The sequence below is a fragment of the Symphalangus syndactylus genome, chromosome 7 (assembly GCF_028878055.3).
Source record: "Symphalangus syndactylus isolate Jambi chromosome 7, NHGRI_mSymSyn1-v2.1_pri, whole genome shotgun sequence".
Lineage (NCBI taxonomy): Eukaryota > Metazoa > Chordata > Mammalia > Primates > Hylobatidae > Symphalangus > Symphalangus syndactylus.
The window spans coordinates 46,479,564-46,498,120 of NC_072429.2; the positions used below are offsets into that span (position 1 = coordinate 46,479,564).

An 18,557-nucleotide genomic window follows, 5' to 3' on the forward strand; every position below is an offset into this window, starting at 1 on the left:
AAAAGGATTTAGGAGCTAGCCTTATTGACCAAAGATATTCAAACTGTCCCATCTTCTCACAATTTTTACATCAAAAAGAATAATGACCGTGGTGAAGTAAAGGCCATCTTATATATTCAAATCCAAAAGTTCAAAATGATGTTCAAATAAAAAACAAAAAAAACAGGGCCAGGCACAGTGGCTCATGCCTGTAATCCCAGCGCTTTGGGAGGCCAAAGTGAGAGGACTGCTTGAGGCCAAGACTTCGAGATCAGCCTAGGCAACAAGCAAGACCCCACCTCTACAAAAAATAAAAAAATAAATTAGCGGGACATAGTGGTGCGTGCCTGTAGTTCCAGCTACTTGGAAGGCTAAGGCAAGAGGATCCCTCGAGCCTAGGAGTTCAAAGTTGCAGTGAGCCACAATCACACCGCTACATTCCAGCCTGGGTAACAGAGCGAGACCCCGTCTCAAAACAAAACCAAACAAAAAAACACTGCACTGATCACCTTTGAAGGATGCTAAGGGACTACCTCATCACTTTGGAAACTGGCAGATAAAGGGGGAAAAAAAGACAAACATTTTTCTTGCCATTCTTTTTTTTTTTTTTTTTTTTGAGATGGAGTCTCGCTCTGTCACCCAGGCTGGAGTGCAGTGGCACCATCTCGGCTCACTGCAAGCTCTGCCTCCCGGGTTCATGCCATTCTCCTACCTCAACCTCCTGAGTAGCTGGGACTACAGGCGTCCACCACCATGCCTGGCTAATTTTTTGTATTTTTTAGTAGAGATGGGGTTTCATGGTGTTAGCCAGGATGGTCTCGATCTCCTGACCTTGTGATCCGCCCGCCTCGGCATCTCAAAGTGCTGGGATTACAGGTGTGAGCCGCCACGCCCGGCCTTTCTTGCCATTATTATATGACGATTTGTACTTAATTTACGGCAAATAGTTGAGGGAAAGTTTCTCTTTATAGATATTCAAGGAAGGAATAAACAAAGAAGGAATAAAAGAACTTAGAGTATCACCCCTTTGTAGCCCCTAATGAATTAATGGATCTAAGCAATGCTCATCAATGGCTAATAATATCACAAAAAGAGAGGCAACTATATACTTATTACCTCCTGAAGAAAGTATACAAATACCACCTACGACGTAGTCCCATTTAAAAAAAAAAAAAAAATCAAACCTAAATACAATCAAGTCTCTAGATCTAACTACTAATTTATAGAAAATCCAAAGGATAGAAAAACAAGTTAAACAAAATCATAGTGATATCATCAGGAAAATCCATACTCTGGGAAGCCTAATGGAAAAATATTCTATTTCTTCAACCAAAAATTGCAAGAAGATAAGAAAAATGAAATGTAGCCCATAGATTAAAAAAGGCTTAAGAGACATTGATTAATAGTGATTGTATGAATCTTATTTCAATCCTAATTCAAACAAGTCACTAAACACATACATACAGATTTATAAAACTATCAGAGAAATATGAAAATGGCTTGGATATTTTCTAAGAAACTCTTATTAAAATTTTTTACGTAGGAAAATTGTATTGTGGTTATTTTTAAAATTATCTTTTAAATACTGAATATTAACTTTTATAAAAGTAACATTTTTAATCATTAATTTTCAAATTTTAAAAATAAAACGTTAAACATGTTTCTTTTAAATAAAAATAATTTTATAAGAATGGGGGATGTGGAGGAAGTACAGAGACAATAAGATTGGCCATGAATTAGACATTCATGTTAAAACACTAACTAGGTGATGGATTCTTAGGATCTCAAATGCTACATTCTCTATATGTTTGAAAAAATGCCATAACAAAAAGTTGTTAAATTTGTTTTAATTGTATAGGCCTTATTTGAGTTTTCTTTAGTGCCACACTGTAAGAAGCACTTCATGTAAATAAATTACCCTTAAAACTGGGGGGAAAAAAAACACTTTTAGGTAGTGATCACATAAAAGTGATTCTCAAACCCTCAGATAGTTTCTATGAGCTACATACTTCAAATAAGCAAAAGGAGCTAAATCAATGGTAATGCAGTAGAAAAAACAATGTCAAGAGTTCTAAGTTTGAATGTTGACTCTGTCCCTATTAGCTTGGTTACCTTAAACAGAGTTATATAACATCATTGTGCATTAGTTCCCTCATCTACAAGAATGTGTTTAATATTTCTCACTACACAGGAACCAGTGGCAATTAATAGAGATAACATAAAAGCTGAGCAAAATGTCTGATATTCAACAATTTCTCAATAAACATTTATTCCTTCTTTTAAAAACACGTTACAATAGCATGACTTTAGCTTAAGAGAGGGATGTGGGAAGAATGTACAAAGATAACCACTAGCAGAGAAAGACTCTTGAATAGGACACAGTTACTAAAAATGATAGGGGAAAAATGACTGAATATATACAACAACTAGAGTGATTTCAGTATTTGATTCAGGAAAAAAGTCAGCTTTTATGGTTGGTTTGTCCAAACCATAAATCATCCAAACCATTCACAATGTGGTTTAAGGCCAGGTGTGGTAGTTCACATCTGTAATCGCAGCACTTTCAGAGGCTGGGGCAGAAGGATTGTTTGAGCCCAGGAGTTTGAGACCAGCCTCAGGAACGTGGCAAAATCCCATCTCTACAAAAAATACAAAAATTAGCCAGGCATAGTGGTATGCGCCTATAGTCCCAGCTACTTGGGAGGCTGAGGCTGAAAGATCACTTGAGCCCAGGAGGTTGAGGTTGCAGTGGAACATATTTACACCACTACACTCCAGCCTGGATGACAAAGCACGACCCTGTCTCAAAAAATAAAATAAAATAAATAAAATAAAATAAAATAAAATAAAATCTGGTTTAACAAATTATTTCAATAATAATTCAAAGGAAAAATTGAGGTTGGGCTATATTAAAATTAATGTTAACAATGAAAGTCCAAAAGGATGAATAAAATGTTGCTAAATATTTTATTTTCTTTTACATATTAACTTTTCTATATATCAAATTTTAAATAATATATCAGACCTGGAAAAAAAGAAAAATCTGACATTATTTTCAAAGAATATATTTACATCTGTTGGGACTAATTTTTTTTTAGTATGTTCTATAAAACTACAAATATTCTATGTAAAAGTACTTATTGCTTACCACAGCTTAACAATAAAGCACAAATATTTTTAAAATTAGTACTCTGTAAAAATAAATTAATTCCCACTTTTTTCAGATGACTTAGAAATGTCAAGAAATGAACAGACTTAAAGGTACCAAATTATACCCTCAATAATGTCATCATCCCCATCTCCTCTTATTAACAGAGACTAGGAGAAACTAACATCTCCCTTCCACAAGCCACAAACAATTAGACGGAGAAAGAATGTGAACGAGATACCTTATGGTCACTAAACAAACATTAATAACAGTAAGAAATCTTTTTAAAAATGAGTTTTAGAGACTTAGGAGTCTAAGATCAGTTAAATTATGCAGCTGTCTTTCAACTTTTATAGAAATGAAAAAGTTAACAGTAAATTGTTAAAGTTAAGAAAGCAATATAAGTCTTTTTCTAAACGGTATTTTTAATTATTTAATTTTATTTTATTTTTAATTGACAAATAATAATTGTATATATTTATGGGGTACAATGTGATGTTATGATACATGTATATGTTGTGGAATGATTAGATCAAGCTAATTAACATATTTATCACCTCACATATTTGTGATGAGAACATTTAAATCTACTCTTAGTAATTTTGAGATATACATTATTGTTAACTATAGTCACCTTGCTATGCAATGTATCATTAAAACTTATTCCACCTATCTAAGTGAAACGTTGTACCCTTTCATCAACATTTCCCCTCTCCTTGTGTACTCTCCTCCCACCCTCATCCCCACACTCTGGTAACCACCATTCTATTATCTACTATGAGCTCAACGTTTTTAGATTCCACATATAAATAAACTATTATTTGCATTTGTCTTTCTGAGCAATAAAGCATCTTAAAGCCACATACCAGAGGCCAGCAAATATTTAACCAATTCCAGGTGTCCCTCCTGAGATGCCTCCATCAGAGGTGTGGAGCAGCCAAGTTCTATATCAGCCCCTGCCTTAATAAGAAAGTCTGCAACTTCAGAAAATCCTCCACAGCAAGCCAAAGTAAGAGCAGTTTCTTGAGTTTCTTCTGTCTGGGCATTTATATTTGCTCCTAGGAAAGTATAAAAATAGATAAAACTAGTTGCAAGAGACATAATAAAGATATTAATTTTCTGAATTGTGGTAATCATCTCTGTCTTCTCTGCTTCTGTGGTTTCCTCCAGGGTGTTGAGAATTTACCATCAAGGCAAAAAAAAAAAAAAAAAAAAAAAAAAAATATATATATATATATATATATATATATATGCTAGCTGTAGTAAACTTCACCAGTACTAACACAAAACATCCAAAGAAAACTGATTTTTCTAAAAGAAGTAAAACTGCTTTACCTTGTGCTAAGAGTAGTGCCACCATTTCTTCATGTCCTTCCCGGGCAGCTTCCATCAAGGGAGTGTATCCTTCATCATTAACTTCTTCAAGATTTGCTCCCCTTTCAATAAGTAGAGCTGCCAATTCAACATGTCCTCCACAGGCAGCTAGCGTCAATGGAGATTCAAATGAATCTGCAGGCATGTTCACTTGAGCACCACTATCCAAAAGCAAACGTGCCACCTCTACATGTCCATCCTGCAGATTTTCAGAAGTAAAGAGAGAAGGAGAGAAATTTTTTGTTTTGAGATTTTTTTAAGTGGAAGAGAAGAAAGCAAGAGATTGGAAAAAGGAATAAAAAAGACAAGATTAGAAGATTCAGCATAGACAGCATATATATTATCATGCTCATCTGAGCCTTATCAAAAGTTCATCAATATTGTTTTTAAGTAATTTTCAAATTATTTTAACCAACTTTTGAGCAAGCCCAAAATTCTCCAAAAGAATGAGACTTGGTGACATAACAGTCACAAATCCAAATAATTTTAAATTTCCATTTTTGAAGTTCAAAAAACTGAAATCTATAGTCAATGCTACCTCAAAATAACTAGATTATACTACTGCCAGGTCAAATATAGTCATACCCTCAAACTCAGGTGTCATATTCAAATGTAGAAACCATATTACATCTATTTCAGAAACAAAGGCATGCAAAAAATAACACAACAAATTATGTGAAGTCATTACCATTTGGGATTATGTCACCAACATAAATGTCTCTGGATTGACACTATCCTATATTTTTCCTAATCACAACACCTTGTTGCAATGAGGCAAAGATTTTGCAATGACGTAAAAATGAAGACATTCATTTGTAAAAAATTTTTACCATGGCCTATCTGCATAGACAGTAAGTCAATTAACAATAAAATATTCTCATGGTGGGTATCAATTCTACCTATCATCATAAATATCCTTCTTTAATTTCAAATTTTTAATGTCAAAATTTATGTAGGTCTTTTTTTTTTATACTTTAAGTTCTAGGGTACATGTGCACAACGTGCAGGTTTGTTACATATGTATACATGTGCCATGTTGGTGTGCTGCACCCATTAACTTGTCATTTACATTGGGTATATCTCCTCCCTGCTCCCCCGACCCCACGACAGGCCCCAGTGTGTGATGTTCCCCTTCCTGTGTCCAAGTGTTCTCATTGTTCAGTTCCCACCTATGAATGAGAACGTGTGATGTTTGGTTTTTTGTCCTTGCGATAGTTTGCTGAGAATGATGGTTTCCAGCTTCATCCATGTCCCTACAAAGGACATGAACTCATCCTTTTTTATGGCTGCATAGTATTCCATGGTGTATATGTGCCACATTTTCTTAATCCAGTCCATCATTGATGGACATTTGTATTGGTTCCAAGTCTTTGCTATTGTGAATAGTGCCACAATAAACATATGTGTGCATGTGCCTTTATAGCAGCATGATTTATAATCCTTTGGGTATATACCCAGTAATGGGATGGCTGGGTCAAATGGTATTTCTAGTTCGAGATCCTTGAGGAATCGCCACACTGTCTTCCACCATGGTTGAACTAGTTTACAGTCCCACTAACAGTGTAAAAGTGTTCCTATTTCTCCACATCCTCTCCAGCACCTGTTGTTTCCTGACTTTTTAATGATCGCCATTCTAACTGGTGTGAGATGGTATCTCACTGTGGTTTTGATTTGCATTTCTCTGATGGCCAGTGATGATGAGCATTTTTTCATGTGTCTGTTGGCTGCATAAATGTCTTCTTTTGAGAAGTGTCTGTTCATATCCTCTGCCCACTTTTTGATGGGGTTGTTTGATTCTTTCTTGTAAATTTGTTTGAGTTCTTTGTAGATTCTAGATATTAGCCCTTTGTCAGACAAGTAGATTGAAAAAATTTTCTCCCATTCTGTAGGTTGCCTGTTCACTCTGATGGTAGTTTCTTTTGCTGTGCAGAAGCTCTTTAGTTTAATCAGATCCCATTTGTCAATTTTGGCTTTTGTTGCCATTGCTTTTGGTGTTTTAGACATGAAGTCCTTGCCCATGCCTATGTCCTGAATGGTATTGCCTAGGTTTTCTTCTAGGGTTTTTATGGTTTTAGGTCTAACACTGAAGTCTTTAATCCATCTTGAATTAATTTTTGTATAAGGTGTAAGGAAGGGATCCAGTTGCAGCTTTCTACATATGGCTAGCCAGTTTTCCCAGCACCATTTATTAAATAGGGAATCCTTTCCCCATTTCTTGTTTTTGTCAGGTTTGTCAAAGATCAGATGGTTGTAGATGCATGGTATTATTTCTGAGGGCTCTGTTCTGTTCCATTGGTCTATATCTCTGTTTTCATACCAGTGCCATGCTGTTTTGGTTACTGTAGCCTTGTAGTATAGTTTGAAGTCAGGTAGCGTGATGCCTCCAGCTTTGTTCTTTTGGCTTAGGATTGTCTTGGCAATGCGGGCTCTTTTTTGGTTCCATATGAACTTTAAAGTAGTTTTTTCCAATTCTGTGAAGAAAGTCATTGGTAGCTTGATGGGCATGGCATTGAATCTATAAACTACCTTGGGCAGTATGGCCATTTTCACGATATTGATTCTTCCTATCCATGAGCATGGAATGTTCTTCCATTTGTTTGTGTCCTCTTTTATTTCGTTGAGCAATGGTTTATAGTTCTCCTTGAAGAGGTCCTTCACATCCCTTGTAAGTTGGATTCCTAGGTATTTTATTCTCTTTGAAGCAATTGTGAATGGGAGTTCACTCATGATTTGGCTCTCTGTTTGTCTGTTATTGGTGTATAAGAATGCTTGTGATTTTTGCACATTGATTTTGTATCCTGAGACTTTGCTGAAGTTGCCTATCAGCTTAAGGAGATTTTGGGCTGAGACGATGAGGTTTTCTAAATATACAATCATGTCATCTGCAAACAGGGACAATTTGACTTCCTCTTTTCCTAATTGAATACCCTTTATTTCTTTCTCCTCCTGATTGCCCTGGCCAGAACTTCCAACACTATGTTGAATAGGAGTGGTGAGAGAGGGCATCCCTGTCTTGTGCCACTTTTCAAAGGGAATGCTTCCAGTTTTTGCCCATTCAGTATGATATTGGCTGTGGGTTTGTCATAGATAGCTCTTATTATTTTGAGATACGTCCCATCAATACCTAATTTATTGAGAGTTTTTAGCATGAAGAGCCGTTGAATTTTGTCAAAGGCCTTTTCTGCATCTATTGAGATAATCATGTGGTTTTTGTCTCTGGTTCTGTTTATATGCCGGATTACATTTATTGATTTGCGTATGTTGAACCAGCCTTGCATCCCAGGGATGAAGCCCACTTGATCATGGTGGATAAGCTTTTTGATGTGCTGCTGGATGTGTTTGCCAGTATTTTATTGAGGATTTTTGCATCGATGTTCATCAGGGATATTGGTCTAAAATTCTCTTGTTTTGTTGTGTCTCTGCCAGGCTTTGGTATCAGGATGATGCTGGCCTCATAAAATGAGTTAGGGAGGATTCCCTCTTTTTCTATTGATTGGAATAGTTTCAGAAGGAATGGTACCAGATCCTCCTTGTACCTCTGGTAGAATCTGGCAGTGAATCCGTCTGGTCCTGGACTTTTTTTGGTTGGTAGGCTATTAATTATTGCCTCAATTTCAGAGCCTGTTATTGGTCTATTCAGGGATTCAACTTCTTCCTGGTTTAGTCTTGGAAGGGTGTATATGTCCAGGAATTTATCAATTTCTTCTAGATTTTCTAGTTTATTTGCATAGAGGTGTTTATAGTAGTCTCTGATGGTAGTTTGTATTTCTGTGGGATCAGTGGTGATATCCCCTTTATCATTTTTTATTGCATCTATTTGATTCTTCTCTCTTTTCTTCTTTATTAGTCTTGCTAGAGGTCTATCAATTTTGTTGATCTTTTCAAAAAACCAGCTCCTGGATTCACTGATTTTTTTGAAGGGTTTTTTGTGTCTCTATCTCCTTTAGTTCTGCTCTGATCTTAGTTATTTCTTGCCTTCTGCTAGCTTTTGAATGTGTTTGCTCTTGCTTCTCTAGTTCTTTAAATTGTGATGTTAGGGTGTCAATTTTAGATATTTCCTGCTTTCTTTTGTGGGCATTTAGTGCTACAAATTTCCCTCTACACACTGCTTTAAATGTGTCCCAGAGATTCTGGTATGTTGTGTCTTTGTTCTCGTTGGTTTCAAAGAACATCTTTATTTCTGCCTTCATTTCATTATGTACCCAGTAGTCATTCAGGAGCAGGTTGTTCAGTTTCCATGTAGTTGAGCGGTTTCTAGTGAGTTTCTTAATCCTGAAGTCTAGTTTGATTGCATTGTGGTCTGAGAGACAGTTTGTTATAATTTCTGTTCTTTTACATTTGCTGAGGAGTGCTTTACTTCCAACTATGTGGTCAATATTGGAATAAGTGCGATGTGGTGCTGAGAAGAACGTATATTCTGTTGATTTGGGGTGGAGAGTTCTGTAGATGTCTATTAGGTCCGGTTGGTGCAGAGCTGAGTTCAATTCCTGGATATCCTTGTTAACTTTCTGTCTCATTGATCTGTCTAATGTTGACAGTGGGGTGTTAAAGTCTCCCATTATTATTGTGTGGGAGTCTAAGTCTCTTTGTAGATCTCTAAGGACTTGCTTTATGAATCTGGGTGCTCCTGTATTGGGTACATATATATTTATAAGATAGTTAGCTCTTCTTGTTGAATCGATCCCTTTACCATTATGTAATGGCCTTCTTTGTCTCTTTTGATCTCTGTTGGTTTAAAATCTATTTTATCAGAGACTAGGATTGCAACTCCTGACTTTTTTTGTTTTCCATTTGCTTGGTAGGTCTTACTCCATCCCTTTATTTTGAACCTATGTGTGTCTCTGCACGTGAGATGGGTCTCCTGAATACAGCACACTGATGGGTCTTGACTCCTTATCCAATTTGTCAGTCTGTGTCTTTTAATTGGAGCATTTAGCCCATTTACATTTAAGGTTAATATTGTTATGTGTGAATCTGATCCTGTCATTATGATGTTAGCTGGTTATTTTGCTTGTTAGTTGATGCAGTTTCTTCCTAACATCGATGGTCTTTACAATTTGGCATGTTTTTGCAGTGGCTGGTACTGGTTGCTCCTTTCCATGTTTAGTGCTTCCTTCAGGAGCTCTTTTAGGGCAGGCCTGGTGGTGACAAAATCTCTCAGCATTTGCTTGTCTGTAAAGGATTTTATTTCTCCTTCACTTACGAAGCTTAGTTTGGCTGGATATGAAATTCTGGGTAGAAAATTCTTTTCTTTAAGAATGTTGAGGGGTGGAGCCAAGATGGCCGAATAGGAACAGCTCCCGTCTCCAGCTCCCAGCCCCAGCGACACAGAAGACGGCTGATTTCTGCAATTCTGCTTGAGGTACCGGTTTCATCTCACTAGGGAGTGCCTAACAGTGGGTGCAGGACAGTCGGTGAAGCGCACTGTGCGCGAGCCGAAGCAGGGCGAGGCATTGCCTCACTCGGGAAGCGCAAGGGGTCAGGGAGTTCCCTTTCCTAGTCAAAGAAAGGGGAAACAGACGGCACCTGGAATATCGGGTCAGTGCCATCCTAATACTGCGCTTTTCCAACGAGCCTGGAAAACGGCACACTAGGAGATTGTGTCCCACACCTGGCTCGGAGGGTCCTATGCCCACGGAGTCTGGCTGATTGCTAGCACAGCAGTCTGAGATCAAGCTGCAAGGCGGCAGCGAGGCTGGGGGAGGGGCGCCCGCCATTGCCCAGGCTTGCTTAGGTAAACAAAGCAGCCAGGAAGCTCGAACTGGGTGGAGCCCACCACAGCTCAAGGAGGCCTGCCTGCCTCTGTAGGCTCCACCTCTGGGGGCAGGGCACAGACAAACAAAAACTCAGCAAGAACCTCCACAGACTTAAATGTCCCTGTCTGACTGACAGCTTTGAAGAGAGTAGTGGTTCCCCCAGCACGCAGCTGGAGATCTGAGAACGGACAGACTGCCTCCTAAAGTGGGTCCCTCACCCCTGAGCAGCCTAACTGGGAGGCACCCCCCCAGTAGGGACAGACTGACACCTCATCCAACCGGGTACTCCTCTGAGACAAAACTTTCAGAGGAACTATCAGACAGCTGAATTTGTGGTCTCACAAAAATCCGCTGCTCTGCAGCCACCGCTGCTGACACCCAGCCAAACAGGGTCTGGAGTGGACCTCTAGTAAACTCCAACAGACCTGCAACTGAGGGTCCTGTCTGGTAGAAGGAAAACTAACAAACAGAAAGGACATCCACACCAAAAACCCATCTGTACATCACCATCATCAAAGACAAAAAGTAGATAAAACCACAAAGATAGGGAAAAAACAGAGCACAAAAACTGGAAACTCTAAAAAACAGAGCACCTCTCGTCCTCCAAAGGAACGCAGTTCCTCACCAGCAACGGAACAAAGCTGGATGGAGGATGACTTTGATGACTTGAGAGAAGAAGGCTTCAGACAATCAAACTACTCTGAGCTACGAGAGGAAATTCAAAACAATAGCAAAGAAGTTAAAAACTTTGAAAAAAAATTAGAAGAATGGATAACTAGAATAACCAATGGAGAGAAGGGCTTAAAGGAGCTGATGGAGCTGAAAGCCAAGTTTCGAGAACTACGCGAAGATTGCAGAAGCCTCAGTAGCAGATGCGATCAACTGGAAGAAAGGGTATCGCTGATGGAAGATGAAATGAATGAAATGAAGAGAGAAGGGAAGTTTAGAGAAAAAAGAATAAAAAGAAATGAACAAAGCCTCCAAGAAATTTGGGACTATGTGAAAAGACCAAACCTACGTCTGATTGGTGTACCTGAAAATGATGGGGAGAATGGAACCAAGTTGGAAAACACCCTGCAAGATATTATCCAGGAGAACTTCCCCAATCTAGCAAGGCAGGCCAGCATTCAGATTCAGGAAATACAGAGAATGCCACAAAGATACTCCTCGAGAAGGGCAACTCCAAGACACATAATTGTCAGATTCACCAAAGTTGAAATGAAGGAAAAAATGTTAAGGGCAGCCAGAGAGAAAGGTCGGGTTACCCACAAAGGGAAGCCCATCAGACTAACAGCTGATCTCTCAGCAGAAACTCTACAAGCCAGAAGAGAGTGGGGGCCGGTATTCACCATTCTTAAAGAAAAGAATTTTCAACCCAGAATTTCCTATCCCGCCAAACTAAGCTTCATAAGTGAAGGAGAAATAAAATACTTTACAGACAAGCAAACGCTGAGTGATTTTGTCACCACCAGGCCTGCCCTAAAAGAGCTCCTGAAGGAAGCACTAAACATGGAAAGGAACAACCGGTACCAGCCCCTGCAAAAACATGCCAAATTGTAAAGACCATCGAGGCTAGGAAGAAACTATAGCAACTAACGAGCAAAATAACCAACTAACATCATAATGACAGGATCAGATTCACACATAACAATATTAACGTTAAATGTAAATGGGCTAAATGCTCCAATCAAAAGACACAGACTGGCAAACTGGATAAGGAGTCAGGACCCATCAGTGTGCTGTATTCAGGAAACCCATCTCACATGCAGAGACACACATAGACTCAAAATAAAGGGATGGAGGAAGATCTATCAAGCAACTGGAAATCAAAAAAAGGCAGGGGTTGCAATCCTAGTCTCTGATAAAATAGACTTTAAACCAACAAAGATCAAAAGAGACAAAGAAGGCCATTACATAATGGTAAAGGGATCAATTCAACAAGAAGAGCTAACTATCCTAAATATATATGCACCCAACACAGGAGCACCCAGATTCATAAAGCAAGTCCTCAGTGACCTACAAAGGGACTTAAACTCCCACACAATAATAATGGGAGATTTTAACACCCCACTGTCAGCATTAGACAGATCAACGAGACAGAAAGTTAACAAGGATATCCAGGAATTGAACTCAGCTCTACATAAAGTGGACCTAATAGACATCTACAGAACTCTCCACCCCAAGTCAACAGAATATACATTTTTTTCAGCACCACACCACACCTATTCCAAAATTGACCACATAGTTGGAAGTAAAGCTCTCCTCAGCAAATATAAAAGAACAGAAATTATAACAAACTGTCTCTCAGACCACAGTGCAATCAAACTAGAACTCAGGATTAAGAAACTCACTCAAAACCGCTCAACTACATGGAAACTGAACAACCTGCTCCTGAATGACTATTGGGTACATAATGAAATGAAGGCAGAAATAAAGATGTTCTTTGAAACCAACGAGAACAAAGACACAACATACCAGAATCTCTGGGACACGTTCAAAGCAGTGTGTAGAGGGAAATTTATAGCACTAAATGCCCACAAGAGAAAGCAGGAAAGATCCAAAATTGACACCCTAACATCACAATTAAAAGAACTAGAAAAGCAAGAGCAAACACATTCAAAAGCTAGCAGAAGGCTAGAAATAACTAAAATCAGAGCAGAACTGAAGGAAATAGAGACACAAAAAACCCTTCAAAAAATTAATGAATCCAGGAGCTGGTTTTTTGAAAAGATCAACAAAATTGATGGACTGCTAGCAAGACTAATAAAGAAGAAAAGAGAGAAGAATCAAATAGATGCAATAAAAAACGAAAAAGGGGATATCACCACCGATCCCACAGAAATACAATCTACCATCAGAGAATACTACAAACACCTCTATGCAAATAAACTAGAAAATCTAGAAGAAATGGATAAATTCCTCGACAAATACACCCTCCCAAGACTAAACCAGGAAGAAGTTGAATCTCTGAATAGACCAATAACAGGTTCTGAAATTGTGGCAATAATCAATAGCTTACCAACCAAAAAGAGTCCAGGACCTGATGGATTCACAGCTGAATTCTACCAGAGGTACAAGGAGGAACTGGTACCATTCCTTCTGAAACTATTCCAATCGATAGAAAAAGAGGGAATCCTCCCTAACACATTTTACGAAGCCAGCATCATCCTGATACCAAAACCTGGCAGAGACTTAACCAAAAAAGAGAATTTCAGACCAATATCCTTGATGAACATTGATGCAAAAATCCTCAATAAAATACTGGCAAACCGAATCCAGCAGCACATCAAAAAGCTTATCCACCATGATCAAGTGGGCTTCATCCCTGGGATGCAAGGCTGGTTCAACATACGCAAATCAATAAATGTAATCCAGCATATAAACAGAACCAAAGACAAAAACCACATGATTATCTCAATAGATGCAGAAAAGGCCTTTGACAAAATTCAACAACCCTTCATGCTAAAAACTCTCAATAAATTAGGTATTGATGGGACGTATCTCAAAATAATAAGAGCTATCTATGACAAACCCACAGCCAATATCATACTGAATGGGCAAAAACTGGAAGCATTCCCTCTGAAAACTGGCACAAGACAGGGATGCCCTCTCTCACCGCTACTATTCAACATAGTGCTGGAAGTTCTGGCCAGAGCAATCAGGCAGGAGAAGGAAATAAAGGGTATTCAATTAGGAAAAGAGGAAGTCAAATTGTCCCTGTTTGCAGATGACATGATTGTATATCTAGAAAACCCCATTGTCTCAGCCCAAAATCTCCTTAAGCTGATTAGCAACTTCAGCAAAGTCTCAGGTTACAAAATTAATGTACAAAAATCACAAGCATTCTTGTACACCAATAACAGACAAACAGAGAGCCAAATCATGAGTGAACTCCCATTCACAATTGCTTCAAAGAGAATAAAATACCTAGGAATCCAACTTAACAAGGGATGTGAAAGACCTCTTCAAGGAGAACTACAAACCACTGCTCAACGAAATAAAAGAGGATACAAACAAATGGAAGAACGTTCCATGCTCATGGGTTGGAAGAATCAATATCATGAAAATGGCCATACTGCCCAAGGTAATTTATAGATTCAATGCCATCCCCATCAAGCTACCAATGACTTTCTTCACAGAATTGGAAAAAACTACTTTAAAGTTCATATGGAACCAAAAAAGAGCCCGCATTGCCAAGTCAATCCTAAGCCAAAAGAACAAAGCTGGAGGCATCACGCTACCTGACTTTAAACTCTACTACAAGGCTACAGTAACCAAAACAGCATGGTACTGGTACCACAACAGAGACATTGATCAATGGAACAGAACAGAGCCCTCAGAAATGATGCCGCATAGCTACAACTATCTGATCTTTGACAAACCTGACAAAAACAAGAAATGGGGAAAGGATTCCCTATTTAATAAATGGTGCTGGGAAAACTGGCTAGCCATATGTAGAAAGCTGCAACTGGATCCCTTCCTTACACCTTATACAAAAATTAATTCAAGATGGATTAAAGACTTATATGTTAGACCTAAAACCATTAAAATCCTACAAGAAAACCTAGGCAATACCATTCAGGACATAGGCGTGGGCAAGGACTTCATGTCTAAAACACCAAAAGCAATGGCAACAAAAGCCAAAATCGACAAATGGGATCTCATTAAACTAAAGAGCTTCTGCACAGCAAAAGAAACTATCATCAGAGTGAACAGGCAACCTACAGAATGGGAGAAAATTTTTGCAACCTACTCATCTGACAAAGGGCTAATATCCAGAATCTACAATGAACTCAAACAAATTTACAAGAAAAAAACAAACAACCCCATCAAAAAGTGGGCAGAGGACATGAACAGACACTTCTCAAAAGAAGACATTTATGCAGCCAAAAAACACATGAAAAATGCTCATCATCACTGGCCATCAGAGAAATGCAAATCAAAACCACAGTGAGATACCATCTCACACCAGTTAGAATGGCCATCATTAAAAATCAGGAAACAACAGGTGCTGGAGAGGATGTGGAGAATTAGGAACACTTTTACACTGTTGGTGGGACTGTAAACTAGTTCAATCATTGTGGAAGTCAGTGTGGCGATTCCTCAGGGATCTCGAACTAGAAATACCATTTGACCCAGCCATCCCATTACTGGGTATATACCCAAAGGACTATAAATCATGCTGCTATAAAGACACATGCACACGTATGTTTATCGCGGCACTATTCACAATAGCAAAGACTTGGAACCAACCCAAATGTCCAACAACGATAGACTGGATTAAGAAAATGTGGCACATATACACCATGGAATACTATGCAGCCATAAAAAATGATGAGTTCGTGTCCTTTGTAGGGACATGGATGAAACTGGAAAACATCATTCTCAGTAAACTATCGCAAGGACAAAAAACCAAACACCGCATGTTCTCACTCATAGGTGGGAATTGAACAATGAGAACTCATGGACACAGGAAGGGGAACATCACACTCCGGGGACTGTTGTGGGGTGGGGGGAGGGGGGAGGGACAGCATTAGGAGATACACCTAATGCTAAATGACGAGTTAATGGGTACAGGAAATCAACATGGCACATGGATACATATGTAACAAACCTGCACATTGTGCACATGTACCCTAAAACCCTAAAGTATAATAAAAAATAAAAATAAAAATAAATAAAAAAAAAATAATAATAATACTAGGAACACACACACACACACACACACACACACACAAAAAAAGAATGTTGAATATTGGCCCCCACTCTCTTCTGGCTTGTAGAGTTTCTGCCGAGAAATCCGCCGTTAGTCTGATGGGTTTCCCTTTGTGGGTAACCCGACCTTTCTCTCTGGCTGCCCTTAACATTCTTTCCTTCATTTCAACTTTGGTGAATCTGATAATTATGTGTCTTGGAGTTGCTCTTCTCGAGGAGTATCTTTGTGGCGTTCTCTGTATTTCCTGAATTTGAATGTTAGCATGCCTTGCTAGGTTGGGGAGGTTCTCCTGGATAACATCCTGCAGAGTGTATTCCAACTTGGTTCCATTCTCCCCATCACTTTCTGTACACCAATCAGACATAGATTTGGTCTTTTCACATAGTGCCTTATTTCTTGGAGGCTTTGCTCATTTCTTTTTACCCTTTTTTCTCTAAACTTCTCCCTTCATTTCATTCATTTGATCTTCAATCACTGATACCCTTTCTTCCAGTTGATCAAATAGGCTACTGAAGCTTGTGCATTCATCATGTAGTTCTTGTGCCATGGTTTTCAGCTCCCTCAGGTCATTTAAGGACTTCTCTACACTGGTTATTCTAGCTAGCCATTCGTCTAATCTTTTTTCAAGGTTTTTAGCTTCTTTGCATTGGGTTCGAACTTCCTCCTTTAGCTCGGAGAAGTCTGATCGTCTGAAGCCTTCTTCTCTCAACTCGTTAAAGTCATTCTCCATCCAGCTTTGTTCTGTTGCTGGCAAGGAGCTGCATTCCTTTGGAGGTGGGGAGGTGCTCTGATTTTTAGAATTTTCAGCTTTTCTGCTCTGTTTTTCCCCCATCTTTGTGGTTTTATCTACCTTTGGTCTTTGATGATGGTGACGTACAGATGGGGTTTTGGTATGGATGTCCTTTCTGTTTGTTAGTTTTCCTTCTAACAGTCAGGACCCTCAGCTGCAGGTCTGTTGGAGTTTCCTGGAGGTCCACTCTAGACCCTGTTTGCCTGGGTATCAGCAGCGGAGGTTTCAGAACAGCGAATATTGCTGAACAGCAAATGTTCCTGCCTGATCGTTCCTCTGGAAGCTTCATCTCAGAGGGATACCCAGCCGTGTGAGGTGTCAGTCTCCCCCTACTGGGGGGTGCCTCCCAGTTAGGCTACTCGGGGGTCAGGGACCCACATAAGGAGGCAGTCTGTCCATTCTCAGATCTCAAACTCCATGCTGGGAGAACGACTACTCTCTTTAAAGCTGTCAGACAGGGACATTTAAGTCTGCAGAGGTTTCTGCTGCCTTTTGTTCAGCTATGCCCTGCCCCCAGAGGTGGAGTCTATAGAGACAGGTAGGCCTCCTTGAGCAGTGGTGGGCTCCACCCAGTTAGAGCTTTCTAGCCGCTTTGTTTACCTACTTAAGCCTCAGCAATGGCAGGCACCAATCCCCCAGACTGGCTGCCGCCTAGCAGTTCGATCTCAGACTGCTGTGCTAGCAATGAACAAGGCTCCGTGCGTGTGGGACCCTTCGAGCCAGGTGCGGGATATAATCTCCTGGTGTGCCATTTGCTCAGGTGGAAACGCAGAAATCACCTGTCTTCTGCGTCGCTCACGCTGGGAGCTATAGAATGGAGCTGTTCCTATTCGGCCACCTTGGAAACCGCTCCTTATGTAGGTCTTAATGCTTGTTGTGACACATAAGGTCAGAGGCTATATTGTACTGTATTTCAAAAATGACCATAACGTTGCTAATGAAAAATAAATACTGAGTAGAAAAATAAGGTTTAGTAGTTCTTTAATTAAAGAAATAAGGCTGGGCATGGTGGCTCACACCTGTAACCCCAGCACTTTGGGAAGCTGAGGCAGGCAGATTGCTTGAGCCCAGATGTTCGAGACCACCCTGGGCAAAGGGTGAAACCATGTTCCTACAAAAAATACAAAAATTAGCCAAGATAGTGGTGTGCGCCTGCAGTCCCAGCTACTTGGGAGGCTGAGGGCAGGAGGACTGCTTCAGCATAGGAGGCAGAGGTTGCAGTGAGCCAAGATCACGCCACTGCACCCAGCCTGAATGATAGAGACCCTGTCTCAAAAACAAAAAAGAATTAAAGACATCTTGTTAAATTTCAATATCCATCAAGACTTTTATTATACTTAACTGACTAACCCAGCCTTAATCACTTTTGATATAATGCCAAAAACAGATGACTTCACATTAAAATTTTAGTTTTACTAATACTTCAAATACATGTAAAATAAAATATTTTAACCAAATTACTGTACTGAGTTATTTGGTAGTTGAAATACATTTCTAATTGAAAAGAAAATAAGGATTTATAAATGTCAACAGATCAAGGAACTGCTATTGTGCCTATTTCCTCTAGGCTCTCAATACATTGTTTTACTTGAATTTACTTGAATTTTTGAAGTTTTTGTTTTTGTTTTTTGTTTGTTTGTTTTTTGTTTTTTTTTGAGACAGAGTCTCACTCTGTCACCCAGGCTGGAGTGCAGTGGTGTGATCTCAGCTCACTGCAACCTCCACCTCCCAGGTTCAAGTGATTCTTGTGTCTCAGCCTCCCAAGTAGCTGGGATTACAGGTGCACACTACCAC

At 39.3% G+C, this 18,557-nt stretch overlaps 1 protein-coding gene across 8 annotated transcripts in view; it reads right to left on the reverse strand.

Moving 5' to 3' along the window:
- ANKHD1 (ankyrin repeat and KH domain containing 1) overlaps positions 1–18,557 on the reverse strand; it is a 140,279-nt gene that overhangs the window by 71,249 nt on the left and 50,473 nt on the right. For all 8 annotated transcript variants that reach the window (XM_055285997.2, XM_063642731.1, XM_063642730.1 and 5 more), the window contains exons 8-9: positions 4,463–4,700; positions 3,994–4,185 (exon numbers count right to left, since the gene is read on the reverse strand). In XM_055285997.2, the coding sequence (XP_055141972.1) occupies positions 3,994–4,185; positions 4,463–4,700 (430 nt within the window). The remainder of the gene's footprint in view (positions 1–3,993; positions 4,186–4,462; positions 4,701–18,557) is intronic.